A 16,846-nucleotide genomic window follows, 5' to 3' on the forward strand; every position below is an offset into this window, starting at 1 on the left:
AGTGCTTAAACTTACACAGTGCTCACACACTTGTGCTGCTTCTACAGCCTTAGGTTTTAGCATAGCATGTTCTGTAAGATGATTAATGGCACAAGTACTTCTTTATTTATAGGGAGCACTGAGAATGACATTTCCAGTAAGTTTTGTGTTGAAACATGATTCAGCTTTTGAGTGTTGCATGAAGTCTGAAGGAGGGACTTCTGCTGAGCTCCCTGCTTTGCTCTCTCTGTTTGGTGGTGTCTGAACAAAGGGATTAATGATATCTTTGAAACACGGACAGCGGTGTAGCAAAGCGTACATAGTGTGCTCATGTATTGTGTTGTAGGGAAGTGCTGTCATGTCCAAGAACTCCTAAGAATGGCGCTGTGTGTGGCGCTTGGAATTATGTCCCCAGGGAGCTTTATAACTCCGTGTTCCTCCAGACAGGGAACACGCCTTCGCCTTCCACCTGATGGAAAACAAAGCCCTGCTGCCAGGAAACAACAATAGCTCTGGGGAAGGGACTGCCAAATGCCATCAGTCTCACTTGGGCTGCACAATGTGAGTAGGAAAAAGAAATCAACCCAGGGCATCTCAGCAGCTTCCTGAGGAAGCAATCCATGCCAGTCAATGCCAAAAGAAAGCAGTCCAGAACATGCCCTGCCCAGATAAGCATTGCCCTGTTCTTGCCAAGCTCCATTCCCTGTTCTTGCCAAGCTCTGTTTCCCAGCACCTTGGTCTTGACTGTGCTGGGCTTCCAAATGCAGGCAGGCAAGGTGTGGGTGATTTCACCACTGCTCTGCTGAAGGGTTCTGTGCAGCTGGTTGCCTGGGGTCAAGTTCACATGAATCATAGAATCATAGAATTACCCAGGTTGGAAAAGACCTTGAAGATCATCAAGTCCAATCCCAGTCTAACTATAGTACCCTAACTCTAACAACCCTCTGCTAAATCATATCCCTGAGCACCACATCCAAACGGCTCTTAAACACATCCAGGGATGGCGATTCAACCACCTCCCTGGGGAGCCTATTCCAGTACCTAACCACCCTTTCTGTAAAGAAGTATTTCCTAATATCCAACCTAAACTTACCCTGGTGCAACTTGGGGCCATTTCCTCTCGTCCTGTCACTTGTCAGCAGTGAGAAGAGACTTGCCCCACTCTCAGTGTAAGCACCGTTCAGATACTGGAAGAGGGCGATAAGGTCTCCCCTCAGCCTCCTTTTCCCCAGACTAAACAGCCCCAGCTTCCTCAGCCTCTCCTCGTAGGGATGATTCTCCAAGCCCTTCACGAGCCTCGTTGTCCTTCTCTGGACCTGCTCCAGTACCTCACATGGGTGTTGTTCTTAGTCCACATGATGGCATTTGACAGCGCAGTGAGCCTGGCTTTAGGATTTCTGTGTCTGCTTCCAGAGCATGGAGCCTATATTGAACAAGCATCAATCTGATGTGGAGTTGCTGGACCTTCTCAAGTCCAGCCGTGTGCTGAGCCAGTGGTGAGCCTGAGAGCAGGGCTGGCAGAGCAGCTGCTGAGGCTCAGCTCCTGTGGGGCTGTGGGGTGGGCGAGCTGGGGGCAAGGAGGAAGCAGGCAAGCTGCTATTGGCTTGGGAAGGGCAGAAGGGTCAAGGAGAGCCAGGCAGCTCTGTGACACTGGGGCCCGGGATGCATAGCGGCAGCTTCCCAGATAAAGGGATTTCATCTCTGCTTTCTAAAGGCTGCAGGAAAAGAAAGTCAGCACTGTTGGGCAGAGAGCCTTATTCTCTGACTGCTAGCTGTGGGAACTGTGCTTTTGGACTGTATCCTTAGTTCCTCCTATTTCTCACCGGATTAGAATCAGTGGAAGGATACTCCGTGCTGATAGTGTATCTTATTTAAACCCATTTCCATAAGAGAAATATAGGGGACATGGTTTGCCCTGGCTCCTGCAGACAGTTAGTGTCTGACTCCAAGGGAAGCACTGGGCACTGCTGGTTTCCAGTCTTGCACAGAGCTTGGCACTCCATGTACAAAAGCTCAAGGCAGCTTTGCTGCTTGCCTTTGCACTTCAGAGAGGTGCTGAGCTGCAGAGCTGCTGGAACAGTGTGGAACCATGAGGGTAGGGTTACTGCAGATACTGTGCAAGAGCCTCAGACTGCCCTCGGAGTTGCCTGAGGGAAGGAAGCTTTTTGTTGCTTTGCTGCATGTGAATTAGCTTAATACATTTTTATCTATGGTATGACAATCAATGACTGTGGCAGCAGCACACACAGTGTCGTAGCTTCTCAGTGTATTGCTGTTTAAGAAGAGACACAGGTTTTCAGAGCATTGGTGCACCACCACAGTCACTGTTATAGACAGAGTTCTTCCCAGGTCTTTGCAGAGGTTAGATTTTTCTGAACCACTTTCATTCTCTCTTCTGAACTCTCCCCAGTTTCTTCTGTCTAATGCCCCAAGCCAGCACGAGATTCCAGCTGGTACCTATTGCTGATGAGCAGAACTGGTTCCCTCCCCAGCTCCTGCTATTAGGTATTATACTTCTCTTTGACAAACTCCAGATTGTCACTTGCCTTTTTTTGCAGCAGTTATCACAGTGGTGGCTCAGCTTATGGGCACTGTAACCTTGACATCCTTTTCTGCAGTAGCACTGCTTGCCTTGTAGTTTTGGTGTTGTGCATTTGAGTGTTTCTGTGGTGGTTTGTTTTTGTTTTTTAAGAAAAGACCAAATGCATCTCTTTGTACTTGGCTGTACTGAATTCCATTTACTGATTTTTGACCCTTTTCCACTTCCTGAGGATCATGCTGAGTCCTGCTGGGCTCTTTGGGGTGCTGTATGCTCCTTCCAGGTTGATGTCTGCAGTTCTCATAGGAGTGCTTACAGGACCCAGCAGCAGGAGAAGTGCTGATCAAGGCCGGGCCCTTAGCAGCTAATTGGGCAGCCTGCAGAGCTCCCAAGCTGTGGTGCCGTCATCCAGAAGGAAGATGCTCCTCCAGTCTGTTTATGAAAATACCACTAGAAGCTCTACCAAAAAGTATATTATATTTGAGATCTGTTGGATGCGCTGCTTTCCTCCTGCTTGTAGAAAAGAAAGTATATACTAGTTTGATGGGGTTGGATCCTACAAACCCATCTTGGCTGCTTATTGCTTCATTACCTTTCAGTTTCCTATTTATGTGGTTTTTTTGGGTTTTGTTTTTAGTTTGTTTCAAAGGCTTTCAGGATGGTGAAGGTATGCCCACGGATGTGCAGTTCACCCATCGCTTTCTCCCTTTTTAAAAGAGGACGTTGTCAGATTACTACTGAGGCCTTTTGGAAGTCCTCAGAGATGCTTACTCTTCTGAACAATTACCCCAAGTTATTTCCCAGATACCTTAGGGTGAGTTTTGTAACCTGTCAGAGGAGGAAGTGCAACCTCAGAGAAGGGCTGCAGACATATGATAGCTTCATAGTCCAGGTGTGATTCAATACAGTGATTCAACATCAGCGTGACTGATTTGGCACACACTGTCTCCAAAGCTGTGGCAAGGAAGGAGAAGAGAAAACAAGTATGGGGGATAATGGACAATCAAGAATACACCTTCTGTTGACAGAGAAGTAATGCTGGGAGGTACATGATGATCACCCCAAGCTTTTCATGAGATTTGTGTAATGGAGCAGGAGATCACAAATGGTAGTTTTGTGGAGTGTTTGGGGTGATTTTTGAGGAGAAATGGGAAGTTATTACTCAGCTTTTGAGAGAGAGACATTTCCAGCACTGATAATGTCCCTTGAAATCCCGACTACAGAAAGGGAAGGTTTATAACCAGGCTGTCTTTTACCTTTGATGAAGACATGAAATCAATGCAGGTGATGTCCACTGTGCTGGTGGTTAACCAGCTCTGTGGCATTGCAGTGGGAGAGGTACATGGCACTTGGAGTAGAGAGCACCGCTGGTAGTTTTTGTGTTTCAAACTTCTGCCCGTCCTGTCTTGCTCAGCCCAAATAAGGGCTTGTTTGTGCCATGGCTTGAGATGCCCTTGAGCTGCCTGAGCAGAGCCAACCTCAGACCTGTGAATGCGCGTGGCGGTGCTAGGAACGTTTTCAGTGGTCATAGCGTGAAATCAAGTGCCACTGCTGTTTAGCAGCAGTCACTGGGGTCGAACTATGCACCTCCATCTGCTCCTCTTTTGTTTCGTTCTCTCTGCTCATGTGATTTTCTGCCTAGGGCTGGCACTTGTTCCTGCAGCATTCACCTGTGAGCAAACACACAGTGTGAGATTCTCACAGGAAGCTCTGTGGCTCTTGAGCAAGATAGGGCTGTGCAGATTCTAGCAGAAGACTTAATACAGGCCCTGCATAATTCTGTTTGCAGTTGGTGCTACGCAGTAAACAACTGTGATTCTAGTATATCCTCCCTTTCATTGGATAGTTTTGTTCTGGGGCCACAAACAGAATGTCAGCTTTTGTACAGTGTCATGAAGCTGACAAAGCGTTGTGAGGGCTGCTCTTGGACGCTGTGTGTGCTGCATGGTGTGGGGACAGACCCCTCCCCTGTCCCTTCCGGGCAGTGGGTGTACAACTGAGACCTATTACCACCTTCACAGTTTAAGCTTAAAAATACCTAAGCTTGCCCTTTTCTATTTCTGGCATTACTGCAGGCAGAAATGAGACCCCACAGAAATTATCAAACTTTCTGCACGTTTATACAAGTGCTGTAAAAATAACACGCTGAATAAATACAAGGGCTGCTCCTCCTATGTTACTGTGTTGGCTCGTGCTGTCAGGGGTGGATGTTGGTGGTATGGCAGTAGAGGCTGAACCTTCCCACCAATATCCCGTTACATGTTGTTGCTGTGTGACAGATGGCAGCAGAGGGGCACTGTGACACAATGCCGTCTGAACATGGAATGAATAGGAGGTATGATTTTTGGAACAATATCAGACTTGTGACCAACAATTGTGTCTTTTTATAACCTCAAATGGGACACAAACTTGGTATATCTGTAGCCACTCGTTTTGCTCATGGGTGTTGAAGACCTGTGTGCCTAGAGTAGAGCTGCGCTACAGAGAGCTTCTGCAGGGGCAGGGAAGCATCCAGGCATGACAGCTTCACAGGGGGCTTTACCATCTTGGTGTGAGATGTCAGGGCCAAGGGGAGAGAAAATGATGCATGGGGTTTTAATTGCAGTGCTCTCTTTGTGGAGCAGAACTCCATGTAGGACAGCAACAAGCAGCATTTTGGGGCAAGGCTTAATTAAGTCTGGGGAAGCAATGAAGGAGCTGTGCGCGTGTGCTGGGCCCGTGTCTCTGCTGAAGGATCTGGGGCAGATGTCACTTTTCAGAGTGGCTTATGCAAGGCAAACACCCAAATTTCCATTGGATTATTGATCCTCATGGGGACTTGGAAGCCTTGAGCTTCCAGAAGGCTGAGGAAAGAAGTGAACACTCTGGGCAAATGCACCTGTGCCTCCCAAAGGAACAGGGGACGGGGCACAGGCTGGCTGTCACAGAGCGGGCTGGCTGCCCAGGAGTGAGCACCACAGGGCTGCTGTTGCTGCCAGTCCTGCAGTGGGCAGGGGATGTGCCCCGGCCCCAGGAGGCTCCAGCCTGCTTGTAACGCTGTGCTGTGGGGCGACCCGAGGCATCTGTGATCTCCAGGTGAGCACATTTTGCTGGCAGCTGCGGGGCTGTTTGTGTTTGGAATTCAGTTGGGGTTGCTCTGCAAAACTGTAAGGCTTGCTAGATTTTGGAAAAGGCACCCTCGCATTCTGGGCATCTGTGAGAAAATGAAAGAGAAGAAACCAAAACAAGTATTCAAACGAGATATTCAGCTACAATTCGTATTTCTTTTGCTTATGAACTATGTTAGGATATCTAGAGGTGCAGCACATCCGTGTAAATATATGTATATTTTAAAAATGCTCTATTTATCCATTCTTAAACTGCCACATGTTTAAAGAGCACTAACAGTGTAAAATGAATACTCCTTTTGCCCTATTTGTTGTCGTGTCTCCTCAGAGCTTTAGCGCTCCTTACAACTAGAAGCACCTCTGTGGCGGGCGGAGACCAGAGAATTCCTGTTTTACTTAGAAGAGCATCTTTATGGTATGGATTGGATGTGTTTTTAATTTTATTGCTTGACTGCTTAAAGGTTCCTTGTTTTTAGGATGGTTAACTTTACTGATACAGTTTGTGAGCGGTTCTTTCCTGTTTGTGTGGTATTCAAATTTCTTCATGCTAATTTTTATAACCTATTTTCTTGATATAAGGCCGAGGTCTTCTTGTGTATTCATAAGGCTGTTCTAAATACCATGACACGATGTCTGTGATCAAAGGTACGTTTCTAAAGGCTGCTCTATTATGTTGACATCTGCATAGATTTCTGCATGCCGAGGCTGTTCCTTGCATGAGGAGTTCCTGGCGCTGTGCAAACTTAGGCAGGGAGACGGCTCCTCTCGGTGGTGAGCACCGGTATCGGTTTCAGACACGACTGTAGAAAATTTCCATGTAAGGGAGACTGCCGGGAGAGACTGGCAGCTCTGGTGGCTCTCACTCGAACGCCGTTCCAGGAGCTGGGATGACAAAAAAAGAAATAACTGCCCTGAATCGGTGTGACGTGCAGTCACGCCACCTAACAGAGAGAGCAGGACACCTTTCTACAGAACTCTCCTCTCCTCTCCTCTCCTCTCCTCTCCTCTCCTCTCCTCTCCTCTCCTCTCCTCTCCTCTCCTCTCCTCTCCTCTCCTCTCCTCTCCTCTCCTCTCCTCTCCTCTCCTCTCCTCTCCTCTCCTCTCCTCTCCTCTCCTCTCCTCTCCTCTCCTCTCCTCTCCTCTCCTCTCCTCTCCTCTCCTCTCCTCTCCTCTCCTCTCCTCTCCTCTCCTCGCCTCTCCTCGCCTCTCCTCTCCTCTCCTCTCCTCTCCTCTCCTCTCCTCGCCTCTCCTCGCCTCTCCTCGCCTCTCCTCGCCTCTCCTCGCCTCTCCTCGCCTCTCCTCGCCTCTCCTCTCCTCTCCTCGCCTCTCCTCTCCCAGGAGTCTTGAGATAAGGAGCACTTCATAATGCTCTTAAAAATGATTCCAATTCAAAGTAGTCCATCTGTTTAATCTTGAATTTATCTTTTCCTAATTATTATTATTCCGTGAAGAATTATATCAAGTTGTTTCAGGAAAGGAGATCAGAAAATCCTATTGAAGGGCTTCTGTTCACTGCTAAGAAAAGAAGTTTGATTCACCTCGTGGTAAATGTTGTATGGGATTTGTCCTGAATTAAAAATAGAGACATGAGAAAGCCTGTTAGTTCTTCTCTGCTTCTAAGCTTGACATGGCAAGTACTGGCGGATGGGGAGAGCGTGCCTCCCCAAAGCTGGCTGGCAGTAAAAGTAGGCACTGTGCCCCCAGTGCTGGCTGCCTCTGGGGCAAAGCTCCATGCATGGCAGTAGCCCCTGTCTTGGGAGGGTTACAGCCTATTTTCTTTTAGTACTGACAATGAATATTTCACTCGTGAGCAAATTAAAAAGCTTTCAGGCTTAGCCGGTAGGAACTGTTAAATTAAAAGGTTATTTCCAGAACACTTGTATCTCATCCTGTAAGCACCACAAGCAATTAATCCTTTTCCAGTGCACTGGAAAGGATTGCCTGGAATGGAAAAGATTAAATATCTTTCAAGATGTTGAAAAGATGATGATCATTCTCAGAAAAGACCCATTTACAAAACGTTTATGACTGCCATGGTTATAAACTCGCTGCCATACAAGGAATGTGCTGAGTGCTGGCAGGTGACCAAGGCAGGGAAACCAAAAGTGCAGCAGAGCAGAGTGATGCTATTTTAGTGCATCGGATCTGGGAGGAAGAGAAAGGGATGGGTGAAAATCCCAACCAATCTATGTTGGCCCTCCTTTGGGAAGTATTGGTAGCTGGGAGGCAGTCTGGCAATGGAAGCTGTGGGAATGCATGCGGGGCTCAGGGGCTCCCAGCTCTGCCTGTATGAGAACAGGTCCTCTGCCCTCCTAGTTTTTTGGGGTTCTCTCTCTTCCTTAGACTCAATGTGCTTTCCCCCTCTTGTTTTTCTGCAAGTCTGCAATATTCAAAAAACCATTTGCTACGATTATTCCCTCTTGTCTCCTGCCTTCTTGTTCTGCTCCCTGGACACACCTGTGGGGCTTCTGTTACCCTGGCACACCAGCATGTTACTGCCAGACTGCTTGGTTTTTCACAAGCCGGAGATGGAAGCTAGGATGTGTCCCAGTTCAGCCAACAAGGCACATTCCAGTAAGGGGCTGTGAGCTTCCCATCTTTGGCAGCTGATACTAGAGGGAATGTTAGTTCCATTCAGGAATGAAATCAAAATTAAATATAGCTCTTCATTCTCTGCTCAGATGTTTTCCTCTTGCAAATCACTTTTCTGGATGACTGCTCTCATATGAATGCAAGCTCACAGACACATGAAGTAGTGCCTCCTTACTTGGCAAGTTTTCAGACCTTTTCAGGTGTTGAAATCGGTGAGATTACACTGAATTGCGAGCAGGGGTTTGAGAATCTGGATTATCTGGTTGAAAAGGTGATCATTTTAGTCTGTACGAGGATCTAAAACTGGTTGTGGGAGTCTCATCTCTTAAGTGTCACTGTTAAAGCAATGAATGTTGGCAATATTACTGGCATATGTAAATAATATGCCAATAGCATTGCTAGGTTGGGCTGTACTTTCCCATTTCATGTGAGAGTGAGTTGACCAGCAGGCTTTAAACTTCACAGCCTAGGCTCATTTCTAGTGGTAGTAGTAGTAACTTCGAGCTTAAAGCTTGACATTTCCTGGTTTTCCACTCAGATATTATGGGATATGGCAGTAATGACCTCTTTTATCAGGGCGCAATGTAAACTTCCTAAAAGTAGACTGGATTGACATTTAGTTTGCACATTCCAGTGCAAACAGCTATGGAGAACATGATTTAATTGAGAGTGTTAAAAGTGATGTGGGAATTCAGGTTGAGTGTTTCTGACTCGTGTGGCTTTAATTGAGAAGCTTGTATTTTATGAGGAGGAGGAGGAAAAAATAAAATGTACAAGCACACAAATTAAATGCTACAGTTCTTTTGCATTCCTGGATAGCCAACACAATTAGTTTCTTCTCAAATGCCTCTTTAGTTAGCCAGTGTTTTGCTGCATATTGTTAGCTGCTAATGACTGAAATATTTTACACTAATCAGTGAGCTTTTGCAACATGTATTAATAGCCAAGCAGGAACATGTGGAGACACTCTCAGTTTGCAATATGGGTTGTTGTAGAAGCATATGAAAATGCAAATCCTAAAACCTCTCTTCGAGGATGAATTTTCAAATATATTTTCAACTGACTTTAAAGTTTCAGTTAGGATAGGAAGGTATCTCAGCCTGGGTTGGTATACGTATGGAAGGATAGTGCTTTCAGCATGGGGGAAGGCTAGCATCATCCCTTCAAAGCTGAGAGGATCAGAGACCTTCTGGGATGTGCAAGGGAAATAGTACCTCTTCCCTTCCTCTTTCTCCAGTAAATGACTGGCAGTCCTCATCCCGCTCCTGAACAGTTTTCCTGTGCACTGGTCTCCTGCCACAGTTGGCAGTGCTGTGCTGGATGTTGGATCAGCTCCTGTTAAACATCTCCCTGTAAGCTGTTGAACATTGCCTTTGCCTGCCCCCCCTCCCCCCCCCCCCAGTCTTGGCACATACTGAGACATGTACTGCTTGTGGTAAAGACCCTAAAATCCATCAAGTGTAATGGAACAAGTAGGAGAGACTACTGACCTTCAGCTTTTGCAGTGAGTGTGTTAAAGGAAAATAATGAGGGGCTACACAGCTACTTAGATGCATCAATCCATGATATGCTGAGACGTTTGCTCACGTGGTTCTCTCAGGGCTGCGCTTCTTGTTCTTGCAGTGCCTGGTGATTGTGCACTGCTGTCTGCTGAGTCTGCCTGGCAGAAGCTTTAGGTAACCGAAAGCCAAATTAGGAAAAAAGGTCCAAATGCTATGACTGGAATAAACGTATATATTAAATATTCCATTACATTTTATCCATGAAACATTTGCTTATAGTTTGATATATTTGACATATTGTCCAAGCCAAACAAAAAGGACAACAAACAAAACCTTTCCAAAGCAACTCCTTGACTGGAGAAACTTAGCAAAACAAATACTAATTAAAATGAACTTGTTACTGTTGCACTTGACTATAGAAAACTTACAGGCCTTTGCTTCTGACTCCTAGTTGTTTGAGTTTCTCCAGCATGGCAGCGTTTTTGCTCCTTTGCTTTGTCCAGTGACTCTGACATTCCCGACACAGGAGCCTGGCTCTGTGGTGAACGTGTAGGGATCTGTAATTGTTTCCTGTCCTCAGAGTGGGGCCAGAGACTCCGGGCTGGGGAGGAGGGGCTGGAAACAAGTCAAAGTCTCACACTATTGAGGTCTCATTATTGGTGCAAGAAAAAAAGATTGTTCCCTTAAGAATTGGTGCCCAGTTGCTTTACTGCTGATTTTTAATTTACTACTAAAGGGCCACGGCTTCACATGTTTCTTGTGAGATCTGGGATTCTCATGTCATTTTGGGAATTCCGGACCTGAGTTTTCAGGAGAAACATTACATATAGAAAAAGGTAAAACAACAGTGTTATGGGTTCCTGAGACCCTTGGTGTTTCTCTGGCAGCTCTTAAAAGCATGATGTGATCATACCAGAGTTTTATCTCTCAGCTTGCCCTTCTCACAGAGAAATTTCTCTGTTTTTTAACAGTTATGGTTATGTGTTGGGTTTTTATTGTATTTTATTCTGGGCCCTAATTTGCAGTTTATTCCAGCGTTTCCAATCTGAGGGTATAAAAGTTTTTGAAAGCTGGCAGTACTTCACCATCTGTCAACATTAGGATGTCGGCATCCTAAAACAAAGGCTTTCCTGGTTTGCAGTCCCACGCAATGACATGGCTGCCATTAGACTGGCATGAGTATTATTTACAAGTTTTACTGGGTACCACTGAGCGTTGTGCCCATATCACAAAAGCCAGGCAGATGTACACCCCCTGCTGCCCCCTTCTGTACTTCCTTATTGGAGGAAGTGCAGGGAAAGGGCTCCAGGAGGCTTGGTTAAACTATAGAGGGACGCCTGGGGACACCCATGGAAGAGCCACTGGTGTCCTGGTTTTTGGAGGCAGCCTCTATTCAGAGCCGGGACAGAACTGCAGGGATCTTAATACTGCGTAGATACAATAAATACAATACGGGGTGCGTAGATGATGAGCCTGCTTGGTGGGAGCACAATACTGCAGCATTCCTTTGACTCAGACACATGATGGCTGAGGCCATGCATCCCCAGTGTCCCCAGGGACATGTTGACGAGGCAGAATGCTGTGCCAGCACTGCCATCTTTCCTAGGGCTGGGGTTGGTGCCTTTGGCAGTGGTGTGGGGCCCTTGTTGGGCCCTGCAGAGATCCAAGCGGGTGCAGCACCTGAGGTTAAACACCGGCAACAATACTTCAGGGTGGTGCCTCATTCCTGTGCTTGTTGAGCTCTGTTGGTTTCTAATAGAGCTGAAATGCAAACCCAGTTCCTAAACCTGTTGAAGCATATAGCTTTTGAAAGAGCAGAGGAAAGGTCTGACCTGGCAAGACTACATCACTGCTGTTCACTATCAAACTGATCTTGGTACCCAGAGAATCAGCAGGCAGGGCTGCTAAGCACCTTCACACCAAATTCAGCAATAGTGATGGTTTTGCCTTTATTCTTCTCTTTCCTAATTCTTTACAAGCAGTTTTTAATCTAGCACTGTAAGCACCCTGCAGCAGGGATTTTTGTTCTGTATATGCAGAACAAAGCACCGGGAGGTCCCAATCCTACTTGAAACTACCGGGTACGGCTGTAGTGTACAGAGTAAGGAAAAATAGCAATCAAAACGTCAGCAATAAAAGAATAAAATATATTAACTGCAATAAAATACTTTTGTGAATGCTCAGTTATATTTTATTAGGCTTTCAGGACTTGTATATCCTCCAAGTCTTTACAAATAGTCGAGACTAAATAACAACATTTTGGTGAACGCTGAAATATTTGACATTTTCAAGAGGTCAAGGTCTATTTTCTAATCCTTGGCAAATTCACCTAATTTCCTCTAAACTGCTTACACTTGAGGGAGCTACGATTCTGTTTACTTCTCGCAAAAGGGTGGAGGAGAACAGTTTTGATGCAGAGAAGTAAATGCAGTGCCACAAAGAAGCAGGTTTGATGGTTTGATGGAGCATGCAACGGGACCGATGAATGGCAGAGCCGTGATGGTGCATTTGTGTTCCCCGTGCCCTCAGGCTATGTCAGATGCCCACACCCAGCTGCATGGGGAGATGTTTCATAGACAGGTGTAAGGCTTCGCTGTGAGAAGCTGGTGGGAGAGGAATAATTCTGTCTATCTTTTGGCATTCTGGCCTCCAACACAGGGGAGAATGCTCCCCGTTTGAAGCAACAGGCACAGAAGGTTTTTGTGCAGCCGGGTTTGGCTGTGCTGAGCTGTCAGGAAGCTGCATGGTGAGCTCTGCTGACACGCAGTCCCTGCTGAAGCAGCTGGTGGTCTGTAGCCCAGCAATGAGTGCAGGGCTGTAATGCGACGTGAACGTCAGCCTTGGGGACCAGATGTCCTTGCTGTGCTTGTAGTCAGGACTTCGCTCAGCACATGCCTGCACACAGGCAGGGCAGGGCGTGACTTTCGGCACCCTGGGGCTGTTCCCCACAACCCACCCTTGCCTGCACAGCCCAGGAGCTCTCATGGTGCCAAATGGCCAGCACAGCCTGGGCTTTGGCACAGCCTTGTGGAGATGAGGAGCCCCACTGGCCTGGCTTGGAGTTGGGTGAATGGTGGTCCATTGGCCATGCCTCCCTTCTCAAGGCCTTCTCTCGGTGCCGACCGCTAGATGGGGCCGGCCTATCTCAGTAGGAGCGGGATCTGCGCAGCCATAAATCACCCCGCCGGCGGGCTGAGGGCCCTGCTGCTGGGGCACCCCAGCTTTTGAAGGGCAAAATGTGCCTTTGTTCCCCAGCTGACCCACGCGGTGACTTCAGCTCCGTGCTTCCCGCCAGCCTCGCCAGCACTGACACAAGCCAGATGGCCACGGCCGGCAGGCCTGCGCTGCCGGGCAGGGTGGGAAGGTTTTATGGCCGGCTGCGGGAGCGCGGCGAGGCTGCAGCCCGGCCGGGTAATTACGCTTTCACTGCGCACTTTATTCCTGGCAGCGAAGGTCGCTGGGAAAAAAAAGTCCCGATTTTATTGGTAGTGTTTGTTACGGACAGACCTTTGATCTTTTATTAGTCGGTAGTCTGCTCTGGAGGAATTTTTTTCCTTTTTTTCTTTTTTCTTTTCTTTTTTTTTTTTTTTTTTTTTCTTTTTTTAAACCGGTCCTGCAGTCACTCGTGAAAATGACATGTTTATTTATGTTTAATGGCTCTCTCAGGCTGTTCATTGTGCAGTACTTACCTTCCCCCTCCTCTTTGCCTCCATTTAGTAACACAAAAATGTTTTGGTTTTGCAGCGAGTTTAGTTTGGAGAAGTCAGAGTTCAGGCATGTTAATACAAGCAGTTTTCCCTCAGATATACTCCAGAGCGATGCGGTAACATACATCACCGTGCGCTACGCGTTTGCTTGCTCGGGGGTCGGAAGAGGCTGCGATCGCCTTCCCCCTCCCTCAGGAAATGCCCGCCATGAAACCATGCCCAGTGCAGGCCGGGTGCTGAGGCCCACATGGCAGGGAGGCCCTTGGAGGGAGCCATGGTTGCGCCTCACCGCCTGGCCTTGACCTGCTCCTCCAGCATCACTGAGTGCCGTGCTGCTGCCTTGCGGGGCCAGCTCGCATCCTGGTGCCGCGTCCCCTGCTGCAGCCATGCTGCCAGGCAGCTGCATGTCCTCCCTCCCATCGCGGGGAAATGAAACAATTAGTTGTTAAATCCGTCCCAAAGAAAACCTTGCGAGTGCCGTCTCTCTCTGTTTTCTATATTTAAACTGGCCAGAAGGTTGTTTAAATATATCTTACAGACGGTTTACAATGCAAATTATTTCCTGCCTTTAAAACAAGAAGTTGTGAGTTTGAGATATCTGGCAAGTTTATTGCAGTAAGATGTCACGTTCTTCACACAAGTCATCAAAAGAACAATTTTTAGCGGTGACTGATTTCTTGTGCTCACCATTCAGAAATGTGGAGCTTGCTTTTCTTTTAACAAAACAAAAAGGGAAATCCTGCCCATTGGCTCTGTCCCATGTTAAGGCGCGTTGAAAGCAGGAGTTCTGCCATCTAGCTTGGGCCACAAGCGCTGCCCCTCAGGGCCTCCCCACTTGTGACCGCACAGGTTGCTGCCCCACATTGCTCAGTGTTTGGGATCTTAAGCATCTGCTGTAAAGGCCTCCAATAAAGATGTCCCCTCCCTCACGTGTGGCACAGAAAGCTGCTCCGCAGAAGGCTGTGTAATACGTACTGAAACCTTAATGGGGGGGAGCAGAAGAAACCTACTAAGAAAGGTGCATTTAGAATGTGATTGCCTTGAATAACTTGTAAGCATTGTTTTTTTTTCTGTGAATGTATCTTAACATTTTTGATGTTTTAATTTGTTCTCATCTTTTTTTTTTCTTTTTTTTTTTTTTTCTTTTTTTTTTTTTTTTTTTCTTCCCTACTCAGCTCTTGCCCCTGTTCTTTGCCTCTGGTTTTGTTGGTGAGGATATCACAGTGATGTCTGCATTCAACCTGCTGCATTTGGTGACAAAGAGCCAGCCAGTGGCCCTGCGAGCCTGTGGGCTTCCCTCAGGTTGAATGGGTGCTGCTTGTCGTGTCATGCGTAATGAAGGCCCGTTAGCAATGGGTGTCTCTGCTGCAGGAAATGCTGTGCTATGGATTGCTCTGCTTTGTTTAAATTTGCCTTGGAACCAGAAGTTTGTTTGCTTTTCTTTCAAAGTCACCGGCTTGGCTGAGGGTTTCCATAGCCTGGATTTTACTCCGCTTGGCAGTGCTGTCCAGCTTCCTTGTCCAACGAATTCTAAATTGCATTTTTTATATACTCCTCATTGTTGGAAAAGCAGTGGAATTAAACTGCAGATCAGTTGTGTTCGGTGCTGTCTGTAAGTTTTTTCTTACTGAAATTCAGCATTGAATTGCAGCTGCATCCGATAACAGCCTTTCCAAAATCTTTAGAAGTACGCTGCGGTTGCATTGAATGTTTCCCTTTTTAAAGTTTCAATGTAATTTAAATATGTTACACTGAAAATTATGTACAAAAAGTCTTCAGAATTTAAAGTGTAATCCTTTTTTTTGTTTGTTTTTTCCTTCCCCTCTGACAGCATATTTAGTGGCTTGACACTTCTGCAAGTAAATAAGTAACTAAATGGAAACATGCAACCTAATGTTCCAGTGCAACTGCACTTCTCAAGCAACGTCCAAGGCCTGCTGCTAGGTCTGTGAGGGCTGCCACAAGTCCCATCCTATATGATCCGCACCTCAAACCCAACAGTACTTTGTATTTCACTGAAACAGCAGTATTTTAATGTCTGCCTAACAATGCCAGTGTACATGCTTATGGGAGAGAAAATAAAAGCTGCAGGATTATTTTTGACTATTATTAGGAATTTTCTTGACACTTAGATAAAAAAGGATACGATCCTGGCTGATCAGTGATTGAAACATCAAATAAGAACCAGCGTGGGTGTCTGTATGACACAGCCGTTTCATAAGGGTACTGAATGTTATAAGCACTTTTTTTCTAGAGCTGTACTTAACAAGCATATGGAGGTGATGTTCTAGAGATTTTTTCAGTGATAAGACATCAGTTTTCAAGCTGATGGGCTCTCTAAAGCTGATTACATTCTATTTGAACTCAATCTGAGTCCAATTTTTGCAGCATTTGTGTTCTGTTTTCCCCCACATGTGCACAAAACTCCCATTAACCTAGATAGGAGCTACAAACACATATTGAGGAAGAGAGAGAATAGCCCACATTGTGTCAGCCTGACCTTTGTTTCCTGTTCTATTTGCTGCCGAGCCAGATTTTAAATCCTAAAAATACAGGATAAGCAAATTTCCTTAGCCCTCTCGATGCACCTTTTGATGTGTGCTCACATGGCCAGTGCCTGCCTGCCCTAACACAGGGACAGTTGCTGTGCTGGCTATTTTGTCCTTGCTCTGCAAAGGGGATGTCACGTTGGCAAGCTGGAACACTGCAGGAGATTGTTCTACTGCATACCTTTTGGTGAAGCACCATGCTGGCAGTTTTGTCCAATCCTTTTTCTGCCATAATCCAATAGTCATATTTTGGAATAAGAAGTTGATAGCGCTACCATCTATTCCTGATCATTTGCTGTGTAACTCTGCAAACATCAATAGATTGAGTTCCACCCACTGACTACTTACATATATATTTTAAACCAAAATTCATCTGCTAACAGTGGAATAATATACAATCACATATCTCACATATTTTAAGAGTAATCTAAATTCCCCAGATGCTTATGAATTAATGTAGACTTGCTTTGCCTTTGGTTTGTTTTTTTGTGTGTGGTGAACTGAGGGGGTTACAAGTAAATGGTGTAGCATGTATCAAATTAAACATGGGAATGAGATCTGGAGGCAACATCTGTTTAAATGCCACAATCCGCTGTGACTTCATTTTTGAATATACAGAAAATGCCCCAAGTTCTCATGACTTTTTTCTACCATTACACTGTATTGGTGCTTTTCCCACCAGCTCTTTCTGTGTGAATTCCAGCTCAACAACGGCATCACTTCAGGCCAGGGATCCTGTGAGTCTCAAGTGGTGCAGAGCTTGTCCTGCTTCCAGCCGAATGGCAGATTTCATAGGAAGGAGACCATTTGTCTTCTGCAACTCCTGTCCACTCAGTGCAAGGGAATGAAGTGCTGGCACATTTCAGCCTTG

The 16,846-nt window shown here is 46.3% G+C and overlaps 1 protein-coding gene across 4 annotated transcripts in view; it reads left to right on the forward strand.

Moving 5' to 3' along the window:
* MSRB3 (methionine sulfoxide reductase B3) overlaps positions 1–16,846 on the forward strand; it is an 82,566-nt gene that overhangs the window by 2,891 nt on the left and 62,829 nt on the right. For 2 of the 4 annotated variants that reach the window (XM_072331972.1, XM_072331946.1), the window contains exon 2: positions 14,602–14,728. In XM_072331972.1, the coding sequence (XP_072188073.1) occupies positions 14,602–14,728 (127 nt within the window). Of the gene's footprint in view, positions 1–5,336; positions 5,594–5,953; positions 6,041–14,601; positions 14,729–16,846 lie in introns of those variants that run through there. The other 2 variants (XM_072331955.1, XM_072331963.1) reach the window with 2 other exon arrangements.

The sequence above is a fragment of the Excalfactoria chinensis genome, chromosome 1, assembly GCF_039878825.1.
Source record: "Excalfactoria chinensis isolate bCotChi1 chromosome 1, bCotChi1.hap2, whole genome shotgun sequence".
Lineage (NCBI taxonomy): Eukaryota > Metazoa > Chordata > Aves > Galliformes > Phasianidae > Excalfactoria > Excalfactoria chinensis.